This window comes from Lytechinus variegatus, chromosome 1 (assembly GCF_018143015.1).
Source record: "Lytechinus variegatus isolate NC3 chromosome 1, Lvar_3.0, whole genome shotgun sequence".
NCBI classification, from domain to species: domain Eukaryota; kingdom Metazoa; phylum Echinodermata; class Echinoidea; order Temnopleuroida; family Toxopneustidae; genus Lytechinus; species Lytechinus variegatus.
The window spans coordinates 18589838-18614731 of NC_054740.1; the positions used below are offsets into that span (position 1 = coordinate 18589838).

Below are 24894 nucleotides of genomic sequence, written 5' to 3' on the forward strand. Positions count from 1 at the left end.
TTCTGTCATTTGCATCTTATATATTTCATTTCCTTGATTTAAATTCTGTGACGAGTTAAAAGTTATTCAGGTAAAAAGAATTGTAAATCATGTTTATTGTTCATCATCTTTCAGTGTGTTTTGAGGGAATTTTGATGTGGTTTGTTGATAGTACAATCTGGTTATTAGCCAATTGTTTTTCCTAGGAATTAAGGCAATTAAACTGGATTTGTGTTGGATTATAAACCACTAAATGATCATAGTGACGTCTGTTAGGTAAGTTGATCAAGCAATTACAACATGAGCATCACCTGACTGACTGCCTATTTGATTTTAATAATTTATTTGCAAGACAATATGAATGCATTTTATACACTGTACAAAGACTGTACATGTACATGTAGGTTGGAGGGTTTATTCACTTCTTTTCCTATTATATTCACTTGAAATTCAGATGGTCAGAATGAGTACCATGCTGATACATTTTTTATAAGTTTACCTCTGTAAATAGAAGTAATATGAGATCGTCTATTACATGCTTGTGTTTTTATCAATATTAGTTATTACAAGTAAGTTGTTTCTTTCCCTTTTCATCTTCTAAGGCCTCTTATCTTATTCAAAATTGAACATATGCTGTAATATGTATTAAACTCCCACGTCTCTACTTGATTTATGATGGTGTTGAACTATTTTCTAAATGTCAAGTTTTGTTCTCAAAGCTTCCCGTCCTAGTTTATATGAAACCCGATCACTGTAATGTCCAGTAGAGCATAGACCTGGTTTCTCTGGTGTGAGAATGCCTGCCTACAGAGAGGATTAGCTGCTATGTATCATCGTATATGTCACCTGTATCATCGCTCCCTCTTATAATATTGATAGTTTCTAGATCGAGTGAGCTGTGGTATTCACTATCTTCTCCACACTATAGCTTTATTTTTAGCTTGAAGCTATGAACAAGATTGGTAGATGAATGTGCAATTATGTAACAAAATATGAAATAAAAACAATTGAAATTATTTTTTTTTCTCGGTGCAGTTCACTCTGTTTTTTATATTTTCTCCTTTTATTGTGTTATAAACCCTATTTAAGGGGCAAGCTGTACTGATAGTTTCCAAATAATAAATGAAAGTATGGCAGATTCATTGTATCTTGCAGAATAGCTAGATGTAATATAAAACCCTGACATTCCCCCACATTTTGTATCAACCAGTGAAACAAGATAAGAAAAAATTTTGGTACAATTATAATTAACTACACACGTCATTTTCTATTGCTATTGGATTTCTCTGTTTCTTCTCGCCTACGCACGCAACATGTCATACTTGAATTTTAATTACTGCATTCTTGCTTTCTGTTTTTCTCCATATGTCCATTGTGAAAGTTGTGTCCTTGGTATACGTATGTGTAAATGAGTTGAATATGTGCGTGGGTTTGAGAGAAATCTTTATATGGAAAGTTTGTTCAAGTTATTTCACCGGATGCTGTTGCCATGGTGATATGAACAATCATTGACCAACTGGATAGGCATCAGTCCAATCTTCCCTGTAAGAGGATAATATTCTACTTATACCCCCAAGGACGTACATACCCATATATGGCATCAAGATTAGATTTTTGATTGACAGTCAATGTCATTTTTAGCTCAGTGGTCAATGTTTTTTCCTGTGGCGATTTATAAATATAGCAAATTTTAGGAACAGCTTTGAAGGATTACACTTGTACTTCAAATTAATTTGCAAGATTTAAGATCACACAGCAGGGTAGAACTTCAAAAGAAGAGATGGCTTGTACAATGTAGGGCTTGACTGATTATAATTTTGTCATATTTGAAAAAAAAAGAAAACATGATTTAACAAAAATTTGAGATAGTGATGCTAAATGTTTGGTTCAAAGGAAAATTTAGCAATAGGGGAGCTTCTCATGGAAAGTTTAGGCAGCAATTTCACTGAGTATTGTTCTCAGCCAATCAGATACAAGTATAATAAAAGTCGGTGATTTGTATCATGAAATGCTCCCCATAACACCCTTAGCTGAGATTATAAATGCTTGTTTATGTTCTTCAGAGATATACATGTACATTGGTTTTCAGGACATATGTTCATGTATTCACTATAGTATGATGATGCAGGATTATTAGATAGTTATATTGGTTGTGAAATCTTGAAATAGCGTGGTTAGTGAACCGAAAGGGGCACTTTTTGTTTAACGATGGAAGAACTCCTAATGGAAATATCTGGCCATTGCTGAAATGTCAGGATCGGTCTTTGAGCGGATCATTTCACCAAATAGATCATTCACCTTTGATGCCTGCCTTGCTGCTTGGAAAGAGAGAAAGAGCTGAAGAATTCATTAGAGAGCATCTGCTCGTTTGTTTTTCAGATCAGATTGAAGTTTCTGCGTTTCTTCCCATGTAGTTTGTGAAGAGAAAGAAAAAGAGGAAGGGGGGGGGTGGAGGGGATCATTCAAATTGAGAGATGTTTCATCAAGGAATTTATCTTTAAGACCTATTGATATAAACATATCATTTTAATGACCATGGATATACATCATATAGAATTGAACTTGGTTCCTTCAGTATGTTATCATGTTTACATCATTTAGTCACGCATCTAGACTCTGTGACTGTATCTATCTTGTCTTGGTCTGTTGAGCTACAATGATCCCCTCAAAAACTGATTTATACTTCTTACTTTGACAGTTAATGTGTCTGCACTTGGCAGTGTGTGCTTCATTCTAAAAGAGCTCAAATGCCAATGCGATGCAGTCACACTGCTATAAAAGTATTATAACCACAGCTTGGCTTTTTGAATTTAGGACTTGTTATTTTTTGGATTATTTGGCCTTGAGAAAGACAATTATCTCATTGATTTGCTGAAAGATGCAGGGTCAAGGCTTAAGTTATAGGAATAATTTCCATTGGCGCTATATTTATGTTATGGAATTGAAATTTCAAACCCCTTTTTGAGTGTGGTATACTGTTTCCTTTTTTTAATATGATTTTTAGGAACAAAATAATAATTCATTATGTTTTATATTTGTTATGAGCATATTTGTATTCTTCATCTCATGTGACATCAATTCTTAAAAGAAAGCTAAACCCTCATTTTTCAATGTAGATTCAAACAATAACCAATTTAAATGATTTAAGCTTCCTGCCTCTCTATCATTTCAGGACATTAAGATCAATTTCCAGTAGAATAATTCACATTATCATGTTTAAATGACAGTAAGATAATTGCTAGCTCAGGCATGAAATCATTTTATCTCTCTTCCCCCCAAAACAATGAATTATTCAAGACATCCACCTTCCCCTATCCATCGAAGTTTCCTATCTCTCTTAAGATTATTCCTGTGTAGAATTCTTGCATCTCTAACTGTTAAATGTTAATGAGGATAGGTTCTTACGGAATTCAATGTGTATCTTAGCCTGCTCCTCCCAAAAGCCTGTAACCTAATTAATCTATTCCCATTGGACTGAGTTCTACTGTCAATATTTGCCTTTCGAGACACGTTTGTTGGTTTGTTGCACACTTAGCACATCAGATCAGGTTCACAGTATATGAAAAGCCACAGGGGGTATTTATGATACCAGCTTAGGATTAAAGCATATAGAGGTGATAATTGAATATCAATTGGGCATCAGAGCAAGGCAGAATTAAATACTCGTGACACATTTGATGCATTATTTAGTTTATTAATTCTCAGACTTTCAGACTTTAGCACCATATTGCAATATTTATATTATAATTTGGTAAGCGTAATGATAGTAAAAGGAAATGTTATGATTCATGAATGTGTATCAAGAGGAAAATGATGAAATATGAGAACGAAAAAAAAAATTGTTTATTGTAATCAATGGATTTAAGAAACAATGCTGAACCAATCAAAGGTATTTTATAATAATACTGAGGACTTATAAAGCATCTTTTCCACTTTGATTAATTGCTCAAGGCGACACATCATTTTGATACATTATTGATATTCATAGAAATTAATAATAAATCACATTAATCTTATTTTGTGATCAATTATTTAGTATTTTTCCCTTTTCTATCTTTCAGTCTACTCAGGTAGAGTCCAGACTGCCTACGTTGCAGCCAAGGAGGTCTCTCCTGCCTGGACCCAAGACTCATTATCCACTCCGTAACACCGACATCAAGCCACCTCATCTCATACCATCAACTCCTAACGTACCATTCCGCCATCTGGTAGTTGGACAGCGTGTGGAGACCACAGACGGACGGGTAGGACTCCTGCACTTTAAGGGCAAGACGCACTTTGCGCAGGGATGTATGTGCGGCATCGAGCTTGACGATCCCATTGGCAAACACAACGGTTCTGTTGACGGGATTCATTACTTTGAATGTCCTCAAGGATTCGGGGTGTTTGTTCCAGCCCACAAGGTCCACAATCTACCTCCCCCATCGCCTTCAAGCCCAACATCAACTCTTTCATATAATTCCAGTACTAGTATATGCAGTAGAGAGAGCAAAGACTCAAAACCAAGTAGTAGGATACCGACGTTAGGTTTAGCTGGTGGTAAACTCCCAAGACCAAAAACATTACCTGTGTGCAAAGACTCCAATTCCAAGCTGAAGCCCAACAAGAAAAACAGTAAGAACATTGACTGTGGGAGGAGTGATACTTCTTCAGAGAAGTCCTCAACATCTAGCAAGCTGTTTCAATCCAAGAAAATTAGTCCTGTACACACTAATATTACCCATTCAGGGTGGACAGGAGATAATAGAACTAAAGGTAAAAGGACTACAGATACTCAGGTTAATAAACTTAAACCAAATCATAATACTACTTTCACTGTGAGCGACAACAAACGACAGTATGCGAGGGTGACCTCACCTAAGGACAAACCTTGTAGGAGTAGTAGTACAGAAACTAGTAGTAAGACTCTTCTTCAGAGGAAACTTGCCCGCAATAAAAATGTGAACAGTAAACTTAACTCCCGCCCAAGTCTGAATGACTTGACAAGGACGTTTGAAGAAGGTGAAGCAGATGAAAATAGGAGAGACAAACCTGATATTGTGGAAGGTTGTTACTCTAAATTGAATGAGACCTTTGAACTTGACAAAGAAGTGTCATCGTTTTTCCAGGAATCTTGTTCAGGAAGCCTTGGTTGGGACGACTCGCATTCGCTTAGTCCGCTTGAAGATAGCTCATCTGGTCGTGAAAAATCTGATTCTAGTTTAGCATGGGACTTTGAAGTCCCTCAATCTTCAACTCCAGTTCAAATCCATCTCCAAGTAGGTTCAGATATTAGAACTTCTATACCAGAGGAACCTAGGATTTACCCTCTAGGTATTGGAGCCACTGCTCCAGCGTTCCCAGTGGATAGTCTATCTAGTTGTGACACTGAAAATACAGATGAAGAAGTGGAATATAATGAATTTTTGGCAATTCCAACATTCTTAGATACGCCAACAGGTCGCTACAAATTTGATCTTTTAACTCCGGAAGAACTTGAACAAGCTTTGAATGAATACAATCTCTTGCCTGAAGAATTACAGGATGCAATAGAATTTGAGCCTCAATTCTCCGATGTTAAACCAAGGATTTGGGAGCCCATTACAACGGTTGAAGACGAGTTTTTAAGGGAGTCGAGCAACGCTCTTTTCTCAGTTCCCCTGACTGCTATGGATCCTGAGCTCAAGGAGAAATATGAAGGCATTGAAACACCACCAGTGGACAGTGAGGCTACCACACCACTAGGAATTGCTTCAAATGGAATGGAAGTAGATTGTTATCCACAAGAAGTGTTTAATAATGATGGTAAACAAAGAGAGTATCCTTCTGTTTTACCAACACCTACATCTGATGAACATACTGTTTGCTTGGAGAAGTATGGGGAGCATGTGCAATCGCAGGGTACTCTAAGTGATGCCAATGATACAACTCTTGTAGACAACCCATCTAGTATGGACGATGGTGTAGATCTCTCTGAGGACTTTGAAATGGAAGTGGATCCTCACAATACAACTTATGATGTGGATGTTGACCTTCTTGATCAGGAAGATGTAGAAACACCCACTTCATCTTTTGTCATTCAGAAGTGTGTTGAGAAGCGTCAAGAAGGTGATGGTCAAGAGGTCAAGGTTGGCATGCACTTTGAGAGCAACAATAACAGCCAGGTGCCAATGTCCCCTGTGGATCTTCTTGAAGGAACTCAGCATTTAAAGACCTGTGATGTGCAGGTGCCCATTCCAAAGACAGATAAATTTGGTGCCGTTATTGTTTCATCTGGAACGGATGTGGAGATATCGCAGCATAACGGAACTACTAGTGGAAGGATAGTGACATCGATGCCTCAAAAGACTTGCTTTCCTGTGACTTCTAGTGAAGTTCAACACAGCAAATTGGAGCGTATTATGATGGATACTGAGGAGGACCTCAAATTTAGGATGGATGAGATGGCAGTAGAGGCCAATATGGCTGATCTTGATGAGAATAAAAGTGTGGAGTCAGAGTGCAGCAGAACGGAGAGTGACAGAGCTACAGATAGACGGGATACGAAGACACATACAGGCCAACCTAATGGTGAGTTACAGGCTGTCATGGAGGTTGGAATGTGTCTCATGTCCCAAAATGAATCTTCTGTTACAAATGGTGTCAGGAGTGGAATGAAAAGTCCCGGCCAGCACTCCAAAGAAGAGGAGAAGAAGGATGAAGAAAAAGCAAATGGTGTTCCTAAGAGAAAATCTCTGTTGCTTACACCAAAGAAGGTCTCTAAGAACATCACTTCTTCACATTCAAGCCATTTCCAAGTTACATTAAGTAGACCAAAGACAGGAGCTCCACCAACGTCCAACACATCATCCAAACCTCCACCTGCTCAGAGCCAAGCTGAGAAAGACAACAAGAAAACATACACACCATCATCCTGGAGGAATGAGAAGAATGGATCTACAAAGACTGGTGTCATCCCTAGGAGGAGATCTGCAGAGAACCGACAAACAAGTCGGTTGAACGACAAGAACCACCCAGGAAGACACTCGGCTGATGCCACACACCTGGTCCAGAAGCTCCAACCCATCTTAGACATCAAGGAAAGCAGGAGAGCAGAAAGTTCTTCATCAATGGAGGTGGATCCAGGAAGCATCACTTCATCTAATAGGAGTATGAGGTCAGAGGTGACTGCTAGCAGCACAACATCAAAGATGAGCTCAAAGAATACTCAGAATGGTGAGTGATATCAGATTGTTACAACTTTCAGTGGTAGACTTTTTATATTCAGAATTTCACAGCCTATTTCTAAACTGGTGTTATTTACGTGCATTCATATTACTTGAAGCTATTTTATCATGAAGAAAATCCATTATCAGTGAAATTGTGCTAAGAATGAAAACACAGCCTGACCTCTCTTTATTCTCATTTTTGGAAGGTCTAAAAGTAAACTATTTGAACTCTTGTATTGTAGGAGCTGCAAAGTAATCAGAAGGACATCTTTACACAAGCACTTAGACTGAATGACAGGTGTTCAAGTATGTCAATAAAAGTGTCCCACAGGACATTGGAGCTAATATACAAACTCTTTATGCAAAGACCTAAGTAAACTTATTCCCCTTTCTCAAGTACACTAGGAAAGAACATTCCTATGTTCTTACACAGACACTGTCTTGGATCAGTTTTTATATCTATCCTGGATAGAATAACAGTATTAGTTGTTCTTGAAACAATCAGCCATGTTTTCTCGTTTCTGTCTAGGCAAACCTAACAACAAGACAACTCTGTCTTTGAGGAACTCCTCGGACACCAAGAGACATGAGCGTAAGCCTAGTTCCTCTAGTGTCACTTCAGACCACTCACAGAGAACTGAGTCCAGGACCTCCATTTCTTCTAGACCAAGCTCCAATAGTTCTAGAGAAGGTAAGACACTATGCATGTCATTCTTTAGCAGCTTCTTGTCAATGAGATATGTTTGCATGTACTAGATGATCTCTTGGCATTTTTCGATGTTTCAGGATAAGATTTATATTTAGATTGTGGACTTGCTGTCCTTTTAACCTTCATTGGCCTTTCTCTTGATTTTGCACTGTATACAAGAAATATAAATAGTTCTTAGACAGGTCACATAGAGTTTCTCTAGGAGTTTGGGGTAGTGCTGTATCACGCATGCTTGCACCAGTTTGCAAATTGCTGTTAAGTTTGCTTTTTATTTGAAATTAAACAATTTGCAATCCTAACAGCACAATAATACTGCACTACCATCAAAATCTTAGCATTTGTTTGATCTACCATATTTTTTTTTAAATTGAGAGATTAAAAATGGAGATCTAAAAGAAAGCTGAACAGTTCTGAAAAAAACTAATGTAGATTTTAAAACAAAGGACACCAGACATTTCTAAAGAAGATATTTGAACAAGAAATGGGAAAAGGCCAATGAAAAAGTTGAAGGGGATTCTACTTGTATGTGATAAAGCAATATTGTCAGCAATTGCAGTTAAATGATGAATATTGTATTGTTTTTATTGTAAGGCATGTGTAGGTTTGGAATATATTACATGTATCAATGCGCAAAGTGATATATATGTGGATATCTAGTATATTGTAGTTTAATATCTGTAAAATAATGTATGATGATTTCATGTTTTAGCAAGGCAAGGTGCTGTAGGCATAATATCAAATTAGTTTGGACATAACAGATAATACTAACAGAAGAATCTGATGAAAATAACATTCAATGCATTAAATCTTATCTAATCTCCATTTCATATAAAGGCAGTTGACATTTTGCATTGTACATATATATGTACATGTATATATGAGGGTACTATTCCTTTGAGCTCCATAATGATTTTGTGTTAGATTTGTCAGGGGAAAATTGATCCACACAGTGGCTTGTGATTGTGAAATTTTAGATGAGCATTCATTAAGCCTCTCACTGACTATTGGCTCATGATCAGTAATGGAAAATTAGTTCTATATTTAGCCTTTCTCTCTGCATATTTTATTAGCATAGTAGACTCTGAATGTAACCTTGAGTTGATGTGTAGTGAAAGGGAAGAAGCTGGGATTGGATTGAAATACAGATCAGATTGCTATCTAACTGGTTGGGGTTTAGAATCGAAGCATTTTAGTCTTGTTCATTTGATCAAGTCTAATTAATCCTTCCTGTCAAAGAATTACTAGTGATTTAATCTCATTTTGTGAAGGGAAAATTTGATTTTATGTAATATACTGTTAACAGGTAATGCACTTAGCATTTAATAATGTAAGAAGTCAGCAAAACCAGTTAGTTATGAATGTTAAAAAAAGAAGAAATATAAAGATATTGTAAAATAAGCAGGACTGAAAACAAATTACACTTAATAGATAACATAGTTTTCCAATTGATTTGTTATACTAGGGGTGAGGGTTACATGGTATAAAAATGTATTCAATATCACTTAATAAGTGAATGATAAGATTGTATATTTAGAATAATCAATATGTAATCATAGAATCATAATCATGTATTTTGTAAAACATTTGATACATTTAGGATCGCATTATGAGTAGTAATAGTATTTTATTCAAAAAATAAATATCAGGAGGAGATTTTAAGCAAATTTTTCTCATTTTGTAAAAATTTGCTCCTTTGGCACTCTGCAGAGTGGATTTGGCGCACTATAAATCCTAATTTTTTATTAAAAATGATTTTTAAAAAAAAAACTCATTTAAACATGTTTGCCTCAGCTCCAATTTGCTGATCAATATTGTTCAAGCAAAAATGGCTCGGGGAAAGTATATGCTGTGTATATATTCCAACATCAATCAGATATCTAATCAGAATACATGATGAAGTGTTCCTCGTGGTATTTATGTGTGATCAATTTGAGAGCCCATCATAGCCCATTATGAAAGCTCTTCGGCCTTTTAAAGCCAAGCGCACAATAGGGAAATGATGAAACCAGGATATACCAATAGACAAGATAGGGTCTATCTATAGTTGCTTAATGATGAGCCCAGCAGGCTATATGCTAGTGGTGCATAACAAATTAAGAGCCAGGCAGAATCATATCGAGGAGGGTTGCTAACATACTACATATACTGCATGGTTGCAGTAATTAATATATTCTTTCTTTGACCATTTGGTGATTTAGAGACCAGTCATGAAAAAAGAAATCTGTTAGTGAAAAGATGATTTTATTCATAGTCATTAATCAGTACAACATTTACTGTAAATCAACATTTATATTATTAAGCTGTGATTTTTCAGAATATCCATGGTAACTAATTTGAATAATTTTGTAAAATTAACTATTTGCTTAAACTCTCCTCCGTTCTATACACCTATACATGTATAATATATAGTGAATTATGTTATTGCTTGGCACCAGGCGTTATCGGGGCCATTGGTAGTATAATTTAAATGTATTAGGAATTTACCTGCCAGTTGATCAAGTTCATGTAGTAAGATTCAAATAGCAGGCATAGTAGAAGGAAATATTAACCTAGTATATTGATAGAGTGAAACAGTGATATAGTTTAGACCAGCCGTGTCTTTTCATATATTAAAGAAAATCCTGTCTCTACCTTAAAACCTATATTGATCAAAGTAAAACAAATTTTATCTGAGCCCCATGATGTGATTAAATATGAATGTTTAGCTAAGTTTTTAGATTGATCATACACAATAATCAATGCAATCAATTGTAGAAATCATTCCCATGATCAATTGCTTAGCTTTATGCTACAGGGCCCTGATGTAAGTTTCTCCATTAAGACAGGGTGGTGTATCTTCAACCTTGGACCCCTTTAGATAAAGCTTTGTAATTGATCATAAGGGTGATATCTATGATTGATCATACACAATAATCAATGCAATCAATTGTAGAAATCATTCCCATGATCAATCGCTAAGCTTTGTTATGTGGCCCAGCTCGGTCCTGATAATGTTTGAAACTTTTCTCCTGGTCTAGACTATATCACTTGTTGTTAACTTAGGAAACCTGCATGGTTATTAACATTTAACCTTGTACAACTTTCTTCTTTGTTTTTTTTCAATATCTCTTCCATGGTTGCATGCAAAAACCCATGTAACATTCCACTTGCCATTTCCCTTTCCTGTTTTTCATAATTTTCTGTTCCTCTTCTCTCACCTCATTGTGAATTTTCAAATACTTTTCCCTTTTCAACACTCATCTTTCCCACAACTCTTTCGTTGGTCATTTCTGTAAACTTTCGTACTTTCTTTCACTGACGATCACAATCTTCTCACCGTTGATCCTCTCCTCTTCTCTCACGTTCTTTTAATCCACTCTCCACTCGTTCATCCTTCATTTTGCATCCTTGTATATATTCATACCTTCATGCTTTTTGTTATCGGCATCTCCCACATGTAGCGAGACATGCTCGACGCAATCGCGCAACAGTCGGTTCCAACTCCTCCACCAGAAGTGAGTATTTATAGTATCCAATAGGTACTAAGCAGTGTTCCCTCTCATTCATTTGCCTGTGGTTCTCTGCTGTGGCTGTTGTCTTTATAATGTAACAAATATGTGGTAGTCTTGTTTCTTGTGCATGGTGTCTTAGTGCTTGTTTTAGTAAGTATTTGATGATTTTAACATGTTTTATTGCATTAAAGTCTGTTCGGAATAACTAATTGAACTGCATTCTCTATGAGAGAGGAATTGGTCCGTCATGGTATAAATTAGTGTTTAAATTTTTTTCCATCTCCAAATTCATCATCCAGTTCAGTAACACAAAGATGTTAAGTCTGTATAAAATTTACCCTGAACAAAGATAATGCCCTTCAGACTCGCATGTGGAATATTTTTTGTCAATATTCTTTCTAATTCTCATGAAGTTTGATGCCACACCCCTTTTCAGCACTAATGCTTTCAGATTTACATCCTGTCTATTTGTAGCCAGTGCATCAATTTGTTATTTGACTCTCATGTCTCACCCAAACAGAAAACTTGAATCAGGGAAATAAAATTCATAGAATATGAAATCATGCAAAATCATTCTTCTTCCACTTCTACCAAATTGGTAAACATAATCCATATGGGACTTTGGATAGATAATATTACAATGATATTTTGTGCATGTAGTTTTGATGTGTGGGATGGTAAATGGTTTCGATACAAGTCACACTCTGTTTTTCACTTTTATCCCCTGGTACATGTTGCTTACAATTTATTTCAAATTCTATGTTTAACATAATGTAAATGTATTTTCTTTATTTCTCAGGCTTTTTACAATTTCACTTGTGTATCCTGTACTTTTATAAACATGTTTGTTTGTTATAACCCATCTATCATGTTTTCTTTCTTCATTTTGTTTTGCTTCCATTAATACCTCATTCAATGAAGACTTTGTTTCGTTAAAAACACAGGAAAGCCACTTTGCATACATGTGATTATAACCATTAAAAAAATTGACTTGTTGAGAATAACACTTCAAGAATAGTTTTATTCATGAAATGTCTTTTTAATTGATACTGGACTTGATAAAGGAGACATTCCACCCCCGCTCTTTTTAGAATATCAAATCTGATTTATTAGAATTTAATCTGTATCATTGTATAGTAAGCATTACAGACCTTGATTGTCTGTTAAGCATAGCCGTTTATCTGAGAAATGGGGACAGACAAACCTAGATTCAACTTAATAAAGGTCAGACTTCAAATAGATAGCCATCAAAAGTCCAGTTTGTTATTTACCTGATCTCTGACCAGTCCCTGGTTATATCTATTTGTCCTGATTACTTGGACAAGAGGACCTCTTCAGTTTACTACATGTAGTTTATTTTCTGATATCATATCTTGTTCAATGTCTACTGATTTTTTTTGTAGATACCAATCAATATGATTTTATGATTGTAAATCCCCCTTTGCCTTTTATTTCATAGCAACACTTGTTGCAGGGGCAGATCCAGGATTTTTCAAGGGGGGGGGGGGCACATTTTCCCAAGGAAAAATTTGACAAACTAAAAAAAAAGGAAAAAAAGATAAAAAGGTTTTTTTTTAAAATGAAGGAGCTTTCGTCCACAAAAAAATTAGACAAGCAAAAACAAAAGGGTTTTAACCAATCATTGAAGGGATTTCGTCCATGAAAAAGTCTTCACTTCCAAGGGGGGGGGGCACACTTTTGTTTTAACAGCATTTTTACATTACAAATTTTATTGTGCCTCTCAAAAGGGGGGGGGGAGCTGGATCCGCCACTGACCTTTGTAAATGCACAATTCATGTTGTACAAATATCATACAAGCATGAAAACAAAGTTTGTCACAGACCCATAAACCAGAGCACTCCACTCTGTTAACATGAAATATCCACTCAATCTTGGTTATCAAACTAAAGCCTGCCCTCTTGTGTTTACTGCACAGTTTATGTCTCTGTCTCACTCACATTTGGATAAAGAACACATTTGCTTTACACATATGTACATCACTGGTTTTAATTTCGTTGCAAAATGGTTTGAATTTCTTTGACTTTTAATTTGAATTATTTTCTTTTCAGCTTTATTTCATATATGAGCTATATATTCACTAAATGTTCCTGTACACTAGACTGCTCTATTTACAGTTTGATATTTATTTTGATATTCATTACTATGATTTCAAATCTTTATACTTAATGTTTCCTTATAAAAGCTTCTTGAAATGATAAATAATGAACATGATTTTATCTTGATAATCCGGAACAATCCAATGATAATGCTGCTTTCACATTTTATGTTTATTCAGCCATTGTGTAAAAAAAAATGAAACTGCACATAAATATTTACAGAACAAGTTCATGCTCTTAATTTCTTTTACATGTTTATTTAAAGTATTTTTTATGTTTTATTTGTCAGATGTGACATCAACCAAGCCTCCTCCATCAAGCACCACTTCACGCAATCGACAGAGTGGTACAACAACCAGTGGACGTACTACCAAGTCTGCATCAAAGACTAGTCAAGATACCACTCATGTAGATGCAGGTATATAAATGCTTGTGAATGAGATGCATCAATACCTTCATTTGATTCTATTTTTTGCTCTTTCCATGTTAAAGTATTTTATTGTAAGGGAAGAATGAGAAAATTTTTCAAAGACACTTGACATTTTGAGGGATTATAAAAAACACTAATGATAGACAGTGGGTGATTTCAAGTACGGTGTTGAAATCTGGTGTTGGTGTTGTGACAACACCAACACCAGCCACAACACCGTACTTGAATTCAGGCTGGTGTTGGGATTGACCTCGAAAAATATTTCCGGCAGTTCGTGTTGAAGAATGGTGTTGAATATCGTCTGCTAAACCCAGCACACTGCATCTGGTGTTGACGATCTACGTGCAATTTCCTCATTCACCAACACCAACCCCCAGGGATTGGGAAAATCATGATTTCAAGTTCGGTGTTGGTGTTGGCAATCTCAAGCTCTTGAACAGGCGGCGAACACGATGAAATATCCCCGTAAAATTAGACTTTACAGTTAAGATGAGTTCAAATTATTTGAGCTTTATATATTTTGATGAAGAATAATGTACACTCTTTCGAATTCTTGAATTAATTAAAGCATTGGTATTCTGTACGGTGAGAATTTAATGCATTTCTCTCCGATTTCATTTTTCGTCGTCAAGACTTCTCGCGTGAAGTTGAGATGATTTAGCAGCGCAGCGCAGAGGCGTGACGTCATGTGCTATCGATAAACGCAATCGGTATCGTTCCTCTGAACCCAGCTCGGTGTTGGAGCTCGGTTCAGCGGACTTTTTACGCTCTCAACACAAACACCAACACCGAACACCGTACTTGAAATCACCCATTCAGGAACATTAACAGTTACAACATTGTTCTCAGATAAAATAATAAAATGAGATCATGATATAGTTCTTGAGATACAATGGTACAGTTCAGTGGTATTGATAGGTTAGTGGTTTTCAGCCAGAAGGTAATGGGTCCAAAGCCAAGTCATTGTGCTAGTGCCTCTGTAGCAATTAATACATTAATCCTGATTACAACCTCGGTGAGATGTAAAGCCGTTTGTTCATTAATTGCTTGCTAACACACTTCCCTGTTTTCTTAGTATCAATAAAATCATATTACTGTGATTTTTCTCTGAATAGCTAACTTGGATATGTTTTATCATGGACTGGGTCCTTTCTATAGACCTGTGTATATCTGTGTAATATTAATCAATTTTATTTTCTGACCCAGCTCCTACAAGAAAGATTGCTGTTCCATCCAAGAAATCTTCTGATCATCATAGCAAGAAGGGATCAACTAACCAGAAAGGTACACTTCTCATTTTTTTTCCTTTTTTACCCTTTGCAAATTTTTAAAACATAAGTAGGTAGGAGCATTAGTATCTCTCTGAATGCCTTTGTTTATAGGTGTTTTTCTGCTGGTTTATTATACTTCCATTAGCATTTATCCATGAGCTACTACCCTGCTCCTCATACTCAATGTCTCAATGCATCATCCCTATCTTGGCCATCACCCAGTATCTCTCTCGTTGGGATGTGTAACCATAGCAACTACTTTGCAATCCATTGAAGCCGACCTTGAAGTCTCATTATCTACCATTGATGACCATTCCTCTTCGTCATGCTCTAAATATACTAATGGCGATGAAAGACGTCAGGATTAAAAACTCTCAGGGATTATAACCTGTAAGTGATCTGAAAAGTTGTAATGAAACACTCGGGAATAACCAACTCTGGTGAGCGACATAGGCCTAATGGATGTGTACTAACTGATTCATAATGTTTTTAACTTGGATTTGACTCATTTAATCCTCTTTAAATAGTAGAGCATCTAGTATTAAAGGCCTGGTCACACCGCCCGAGCGTCGTTGGAGCGGTCGTGGAGCGGTAGGGAAAGAGGGTCGAATTTCGCTCTCAAAATTGGGGTAAAAATCTAAAAAAAAAAACAACCGAAATCGAAAATGGTAAACGGTAGCGAGTGGTGATGATTTTTTTCTCTCTGCTCCACGACCACTCCAACAACGCTCGGGCGGTGTGACCATGCCTTTAAATTGTTAACCCTCCGGGTATGGGGACAAGGTGGTCCCTATGCAATGTGGGAAATAGATAGTTCACAAGTCAATAGGTTTTAAGAGGATGAAACCAATGGATATCATTTGAAGTTCCTATAAAAGTTGAGATATTAATGTTTCAACAAAGCCATGGATCACACTAAGCCATCATTAGATTTGTAATTGCTACTCATGTCCTAGCTGTCCTAGTTAACTCATTTGATTTAATTTTTTTAAAACCATGCCCTTAGTACTTTTAATTACTACTTTGTAACCAGCAAATACTGCAGGAGAGCTTTTCATGGAGAGTTTATCAGTGATTTTCACTAACTATTTGCTTTCAGCCAATCCGATGCAGGGATTTCAATAGCTTGTAACACTTGTCCATGAAAATGCAATGATGATTTGTTTCATGAAATACTCCCTTGATATCACCTTGCAGTCTGACTTTCACCAAAGATGCAACCTGAAGTCATTGTCTTGTTCTACTTCTACCGTACCTTCAACATCTATTCTTCAAACTAATCTCTTTGGATTATCTTCCCATCAGTGACCTGAATGGCTTTAATCCGACATCCAGAAAGGATTTATCCCTGGGATCACTTTTGAAGTTCAATTATTTTCATCCCAGCCCTGAGTAGTCATCCAGTTTATTAGTAGCAGATGATCATCATCTTGTCATAAATCTCATGGATTAGAAACCTTCTGGTCATTGTCATGTAGACATTAAAAGAAACAAGTGATTTTCAATCTGCATGATCAAGTTCTGCGTTGGATTATGCTTTGATCCTTTCTGAGTCTCGGTAATCTTCAAAGTAGGAATATGAAAAAGGAGTTTTTGATAATACTGAGCTTGTAAACTACTTCAGTTGATCATAGTCATATATCAGTTGTCTTTCTTTTTTTGCATCTGATTTTCTGCCTTGTCTTTCCAATGGATGCCTATATCAAAGTGTTGATTATTATGGCATATTTGAAAATTGGCCTAACAATTTCCTACTGTATTAATGATTTAAGAAGAAAAAAATCTGTCTCAAGTAACATCAATGTAATTTGTAAAATGTAATATCATATGGTTATTCTATGCTTGTAGATTAGATGAAACAAGTTTTGTATCCTGCTCGAGAATATACATGTAAGCATAGAAAAACAGTTATTTTCAATATAAATAACTTATAAATGTCCATTTTGGAACTAATTACTCATTTTTGTAAAAAACCAATTACTCACAGTGTGTTTATTCATACTTCATAGTATTTTCAGAATTCGTAGCATCCAAATATTTGTAACTTTTGCATTAAAAGGGATAATACCACAATTTAACTTTTGGAAAGGGAATATAACACTGGATTAAATTGAGATGAGAGGAGATAGTTGGCATTCCTGTTTTGGCTATATTTAGAGTCATAATGAAATTTAGGTGTGGTGATTTCAAGTGGATCAATTTGTTAATTAGGTTTGAAACATGAATTCAGATGTGAGTCAGTGTCATGTTCTGTGATGCTGCAAGATTTTTGGGAATGTATTCATGGACTTTTAGAAGGTTTGCTGGAAAGCATGCTGTTATCCAAACCAAGCAGTAGATCTCTATCCTCTTCATGTGATATACAGCCTGCCTATCAGACTTCAAGTTTGTGATGTCATTTGGATTTGATTGGAAGAACGCCTATGCCTCTGACTATTAAATACATGCTAATCCCTTGCACATGAAATCAGTTTATGAAGTGTCAAATAATCACCAAAATATGATTTGTAAGACAGAAGAACTGTATTAAATGATGGAATATGCTATCATAACTTAGGGATCTTTCCAAAGCTTTTGCGTAGGAAAATGTGATAGTAAACTTACCTGATTTAAATAGGTAATTCAATGTTTTGAAATTATCAGATTATTAATGATGAACTGTTGAATAACTCAAAATCAACAATAATGAAGGCAGATGCAGGGAGATACTTGTTTATACCCAGTTGCTTTGTTTTAAAATTTTCTCAAAATTTGAAGACCCTTTTTTCACGAAAAATGTAAAAAGTCACAGAGGACACCCATTTCTGTCTGTCACTCTCCTGTATTCATAAAGGAAACACCCGTCTGTGAGCTGATCATTTGTGATGACTGAAGCAGGAAAGGTTGGGAAAATAAAGAGAAAATTTGAGAACGGGAAATACAGATATCTCCTGTCCCGAGGAATCGTCTGGCATTTCTTATCGACTGTCTTCTCTGTTAGATGGTGGGGATGGGAGTCTGAGATGGTTGGGGGGGGGGGCTGTCACACTTGTCATGTTTGGAAGGGAATGCTACATTCCTCTCACAAGGCCCCAAACTGGCCTACTGCCACACCTGCACGTTTACCCAATGCTTGCCGATGTATGTATGACTAGCCATTTTCTTATTTAATCCCATTTCGTTACATCAAGCATTCCATACTTTATATCAAGAATTGTGTTTGTAACGATACAAACTCTCAAGAAGTCATATTCTTTATATCAAGGAATCACTTTGTGTTGCGAGTGAAAGGTAATTCTTGATACCAGCAAATAGGATTAAATGAGAAAACGGTTATCCATACACACATCAGCATACTCTGGATAAAATGCCTGGGTGTGACAGGACCATTAGGAAAGGACTGTGACTATCCTGACTCACCTATCAACCAGGGAATAAGGGTCTGAACTGACAAGGGAATGCTAGAGATACAGCTACTCTTGATTCCAAATCTGCTGATTCTAAACCAATATCCTGTTACAATTCGTAAGGTATCGCCGATTAGCGGAGATAATTTGTTGATTAGTGCAATGTAGATGTGTTAGTTGCTGTCGGGTGCTGTCAGCGATGGGCTATTGGTAATGACTACTTCCTTAGGTCTATTTGTAGCTGACATCAAGGCAACCATAGAGGGCTCTTTGACATAGATTGAATTGAAATCATCCAGGAAGCTTCCCATGGAAGGACTCACTGGTGATAGTGGAGGGGGCCTCTTGTACCCAAGGAAGGGGGTGCGAGGGGGGTAAGGAATGGTGCTGACGCACTCATGCACTTACCAAGAGATTAACACGTTACCATCGGATGCTATTTGAGAGCAGTGGTTGACTTTGAGTTTGGAATAGGACAATCTGTTACTGGTAAGAGCCAACTTGCGGACCTTAAACATGAGTGCATGGTGATATGCTTGGAGCGGCCATTTTGCGTCATGTTTACAGGCAGGCTTCACTCACGCACCAATGGCGTTGCTGTGGGAATACGACCTTGCATATCTCCGCTGAAGGTCACATTGGGTCAGCGGATCGCCACTCATATTGTTTGGACACGGACAGAGTGTTGTCAACACCAAGCCAAGTTGAAGGGTAGATATCATGTTCGTATCTTTCTTCAAACTCACTCTGTTGATATTAGTGAGGTTACTGACTGCCAAGTACTATATAAAAAGATATGCTGATATATAATTTAGTTGCACAATAACAGCTGTCCTCTATTGTTTGGATATGTGATGTATTAGGTGGCTAAGATAGGGATTTGGGAGATTCCATTTTTAAATATTTTTTTCCCTTCAAAATAAGACTTTTTATAAAAAATTGGGACAATTTTTCTTGCCGACCCTTTGTTGTCTTGTAACACCTGTTATATTGTAATTGAATTTTCAACTTGATTTAGTCATTTTATTTATTTTCCTTTGTGATGGGGTTTATGTAGTCATTCAGTTGCATAAAGTAATATAATTCGTATGCATTTACTTCTTATTGGGGCTCTCTACTTTTCGTAAAGTAAGTATTAAAAGATATACTTTGGTTACCCCCCTTCCCTGTTCTGTCCCCCCTCATTCTAATCTAAAGTCATTTCATAACTTTCTTCAAGGTTCCTCAAAGATTTTAAGTTTTAATAGAGACTTCCATGCAAGGGTAACTTGATCCATCCTTTTACTTAGCTTAGGATGACATTTAAAATGAGTGGGGGAGGGGCAGGAAGTGGACTGGTAGGAGGGGGTAAAGGACCACGCACCTGTTTCTTACCCTCGAGAGAGGAGAGGAATCGTGGGGGATGAGATGTTTGTTTTAATTATATGGGTAAGGTATGGTGATGGAAAAGGGGTTAGTAAGTGAGATATGTAGTCAGAAGGGGTAAGTAAATGAGATATGTAGTCAGGGGATCTGAAGGGTAGAATTTGTAGAGTGGATGGTCAAATCATAAATGCATTTATTAAAATATCTCATAATTGAAAGTTAAATGCATGCTTGCTCATTGTATGAACAATTTAACTCATTTTATGAAAAATTGAAAAATTGTTGGTTGTTAATGTCTTAATTCATATTTGAATATTGAATTCAGCTTCATGCTAAATTGCAATGTCATTTTTAGTACAAGATCAGGAGTAAGTTTTGTTTAAATGAATTACATCTTTCGTGTGAGAAAAAAAACCTTGGGAATTGCACTCTCAATGAATGTCATATTCGTCCATGATGTCCAAGAAATATATATGTATATATATTCTTTTTCTTTTTTGGGGGGGTTTGATTATTTCTTTATTAAATTATCTAATTTTGTCCAACTAATATGAAGTACTGTTTACTGAAGCATAGAAAGACCAGCCTTATATATTTGAAAATAATTGAAAGTTAACTGATCCTTAAAATGTTGACTCTTTATTCCCACCATGATAGTATGTGATCATTCTTTTGGCAGCCATAAGTCTGTAGATGGGTGTATCCTGCAGTCATAGCCCACCATATTTCCTCACTTTCAAAGATCTTTTAGTCCAGGGGTCCGTTGCAGAAAGAGTTGCATTTAAACGCAAGTCAAAAAATCAAATTCAAGTCCCAAATGCGCGCTGCTGATTGGTTGAAAATCAAGTTGCGCATGACTCTTTAGAGTTGCGATTGATTGCAACTCTTTCTGCAACGGGACCCAGGAGATGTTTTATTCTGATTGTTGAGCAGTCTATCAGCTTGATAAATATCCACCTTCCACTGTGGAAGTGGTTACCATGGCGACACTTCCCTTTCCAATTTTAACATTTTGAAAGAGAATAATGTTTATGGACTGCAACCTGTGTTGTTTTTCCATCCCCCCTCGCTTTCCTTCTCTCTCATTTACTTTACTGCTCTTTTATACCCTTTCCCTACAAATTGATTAGATTTTCTTTATTTACATGTATTTTTTTGGGGGGGTAGGGGGCAAACTTTCAGTATCTTATCATATTTTTCCCTTTGTAATACCAGAATTTCAAGGAGTACAATTTCAGAAATTCTATTTTGTCTTATAGACTTGAATTTCAGAAATTCTGTTAAGATTCTGTTAAGTTTCTGTTATTAGTATAATCAATTCCCTTTACAAGACTTTGTAAATTACGAAGTGACTTTAATAAATTAAAAAATGGCTTGCTTTATTTTGAACACTAAATCTCATTAAGGAAATATATAGTCCCATAATATGAGCCCAAAAGTACAGTCAAGACCATGTCATACATTGTACATGTACATTTTCAAACCTTGGCAAAGATTCAAACATAACATGACAGGGTATTAAAAAGATTTGGATAGCCCTGAAAGGATTTAGGAAAAAGGAATTAAAATGTACTCATAATCATCTCGCCCATAAAAGAAAAAATACAAATCCAATTGTATTCGTGCCGCCTGGATATATCTAAATATAGTCTATGATCAATATCTAGTATTTATGATGTAGCAGTGTGTAGTAACATGATGTCTGATACTTGATTTAGATTTAGAATGATATCTAGAGATTATTTTATTTGTGGTGCCAACTTTGTACCCAATGAAAATACTTGAGGAATATCATTATATTTATGATTTAGATTATTAAAGGCAACTTGTAAACTAATTGTATCTTGTATGTAGAGTACTGAAGGTGCTAATTGTCATTAATTCTCTGGCTGTAGCCATTGTGTTTTAATACAATTTTGTTGTTTATATTCAATAGATGAATTCAATGAGTGAAGAAAAACACCACTTGTACATAAACTATTGTTATGGAAAGAAATTTTAATTTAAGAGATAGAAGTTTAGAACATTCATATAGGAAATATAGAAAAAGAAATGTTTTTTTAATTTATTTATTAATTTTATTTATTAATTTGTCTTTCTATCTATCTATCTTAATATATATTTTTTTTTTTTGGGGGGGGGGTGGGTGGACACATCTAAAGGAGGATATTCAAATAAGACCCTGAAATATTCTGGCATCTGCCCTTGGCAAACCCCAGAGTTCATATGCTGATTACAACTAACGTAAAGGAAGCACGTATTGGACCATCCTTCTAAATTTCTTTCTTGCTTCTTCAAATTGTGTAATTTTGACCATATATATTATTAATGAAAGCACCTGTACACCATGTCAAGTAGGAAATAATACATAGGATTTTGTTATGATGTGTATGAGGGTGTGAGCGAAGTATGAAATGGTAGCATGGGCTATTAGGTATGATATGGTATTGGATAGAATGGCGTGTATGTGTGATATAATTAAAGGATATGACGTTAGACTCTCACTGTATTGGAACCGGGCCTTCTGTCTATGTTATTTCTAATATGATTTTCATAGATGTTTGGTGGATATCGGAAGTGTCCTTTGTTAAGTCACTAACGGAATATATTGACAGGAATCTAGATACAACAAACGGCCAAATACAAGTTAACAAATGAATAAATTAATATAGTTATTTCATTGATCAAAAGGTATATAAATTAATAGTTGGAATGATAGTATTCATAATATCAGAATGGTGTTTCAGAGCTCATTCCACCAGTATAGCATATGGTGACTATTTTAAACTCATAACATGCAGGCCTGTAGAAAAAAGGCACTATGAGATATGTATTCCTGTTGCTGTTCTTAATGTTAGACAAGCCTTGAAAGTTAATCGTTTGGACAGATGTAACCTTTTGTCTCTAAGAATGATTAGACACATTGTCTCCATCACCAAGTGTTTCCTAGTCTAGTATCCTGTATGCTACATCGGGTGTGAAGCTTTAAGTGAAATTATTCAGGAAAATGTGACAATGCAGCGAATATTTCCTGACCGAAACTTCCACTCGTGTTAGAAATCTTTTCTTGCTATAGAAGCACATCGACTTGGATGTCAGTGTGGTAATGAGGAGATTTATTTGTCATCATAAGTAGCTTGAGTGGTTTGATTTTCATGATTTTATTTATTCCTTTAGCTATTTAGTTTTGACTCGATTACACAGTTATGATTTATTATGAATTTTATATTTTTCCACCTAATGGTTTTAATCTTAGTAATACCATCCATATAGGTGAACTGTACCTTTGAATTCATTAGTTTTATCACAAGGTGTGTAAATCATTCCTAACAGGATGTTATATTTTGACCGCAAAATGGCCTCCGTATTTAAGATTTCATTACTTGTCACTTCCTTTCCAAAACTCTGCCTATTTCTAATTCATTCTGAAAGTGAATGGGTGAGATAAGTCCTGTTTATAGCTTCAATAATGATTACTTCAGCAGGGAGCTACCGGTAAACAAAAATACAATCGTGTAGAGTAGTATGCAATATGTCTTCATAGAGTAACTAATCATCTTGTCAATGTGCTGTTTGAACTGAGAAAGGATTAAATATGTACTTTTGTAGTCTACTTCCATCAATATTTGGAGGTAGGTGTTGTTACATTATTTTCCTAATATTTTTTTATTACAAAGTGTTTCATTTCTGTTGGGTTAGTGGAATGTGAGCTTTTCGTTGATAAAATATTTATGCAGAATGAAATACAGAATTTTAGTAGCACCACTGTATATGTACTCGTTGATAACTTGGTTTGTTGAAAGTAATGACATTGAAAAGTCCTAGAATAAGGCAAAAGACTCTATTTGTAGAGAAGTCTACCCTAATTAAACTAGAATGAAACTAATGAAATTCTATAGAAAGTCCTTTATATCAGTGAAAGATCTCTATCTGTAAAGAATAAGTTATGCTTTGATTACTCTTAAAGTACAAATTATCATCACACACTTCTGAAGGAGGAACTGATCCAAGCGTTATCTTCCTAACACTTTTCTTTCGGTCACAGGGCACAGGATATAGCACATCGGACTGAATAATTATACATTGTATGTTTAAATAACAGGATAGGAACAAGTACTATAACCGAATGCTATTCAGCTCATTAATTGCAGGCATAATAGTGCTATTGTGGAAGAATTGTTTGACAAGGTTTGAACTAGATCTTGAATGCAGAACTGGTTGAATCACTGGAATATTGGCTAAGCTGTTTATTAGAGATTTCTTGAAAAGTCAGTTTCTGTTTATCCTCTGCAAGTTATTTTCAAAAGAAGATATGGGACTTACTTCTTCAGCATTGTGCATGTGTAAGATGACTTCTGCTCTACTCATATGAATATTTAGATGGGCTTGTTGAACATGTGGGAAACATTATGAAGTACCTCTTGATATAGAGTGTTAGGTGATCGGTGACTCAACTGGATTAGTGACTGTTGTATTGTTGTACTGTTTGTCGCTTATGCTTCATACTGTTTAGCAGCCATTTGAATTCTCTCTTAGTTAATTTGTAAAATGATCAGGGTCTTTGTCTTAAGTGCATACCATTGGTGGCAATCCTGTTCAAATTTTATACAGCAGCCTATTGGAGAGGGTCATCTTGCCCCCCTCCCCCCCCCCCCCCCGATGTACCAAATACATCACAAAATCACTGCCTATAGTCCATACTATCCATTGTCCCCTTAATACATATCTACATATTTTCACTGTATGATTAGGAGGATAGGGGCTATTGACACCTGTAGGTGATTTTTATAATAAATTCAAACACTCCCTGCATTGGGCATATGTAGTGTGGCTATGTCAAAGTAGAAATATAGTATAAATTCCCACTTAGCCTCTGGCAGCTATGAAGTGAGGGGGTAAGGAAAGGGATGGAGTATCCTGTTGTAGAGACCCCTAGTCTTTCCAACTGTTTAATGAGTA

The 24894-nt window shown here is 35.9% G+C and overlaps 1 protein-coding gene across 3 annotated transcripts in view; it reads left to right on the forward strand.

Annotated features, from left to right (window-relative positions):
* LOC121408128 overlaps window positions 1-24894 on the forward strand; it is a 57254-nt gene that overhangs the window by 21469 nt on the left and 10891 nt on the right. For 2 of the 3 annotated variants that reach the window (XM_041599463.1, XM_041599458.1), the window contains exons 2-6: window positions 4041-7173; window positions 7696-7857; window positions 11316-11369; window positions 13773-13901; window positions 15120-15197. In XM_041599463.1, coding sequence (XP_041455397.1) covers window positions 4041-7173; window positions 7696-7857; window positions 11316-11369; window positions 13773-13901; window positions 15120-15197 — 3556 coding nt within the window. The remainder of the gene's footprint in view (window positions 1-4040; window positions 7174-7695; window positions 7858-11315; window positions 11370-13772; window positions 13902-15119; window positions 15198-24894) is intronic. The other variant, XM_041599470.1, reaches the window with a different exon arrangement.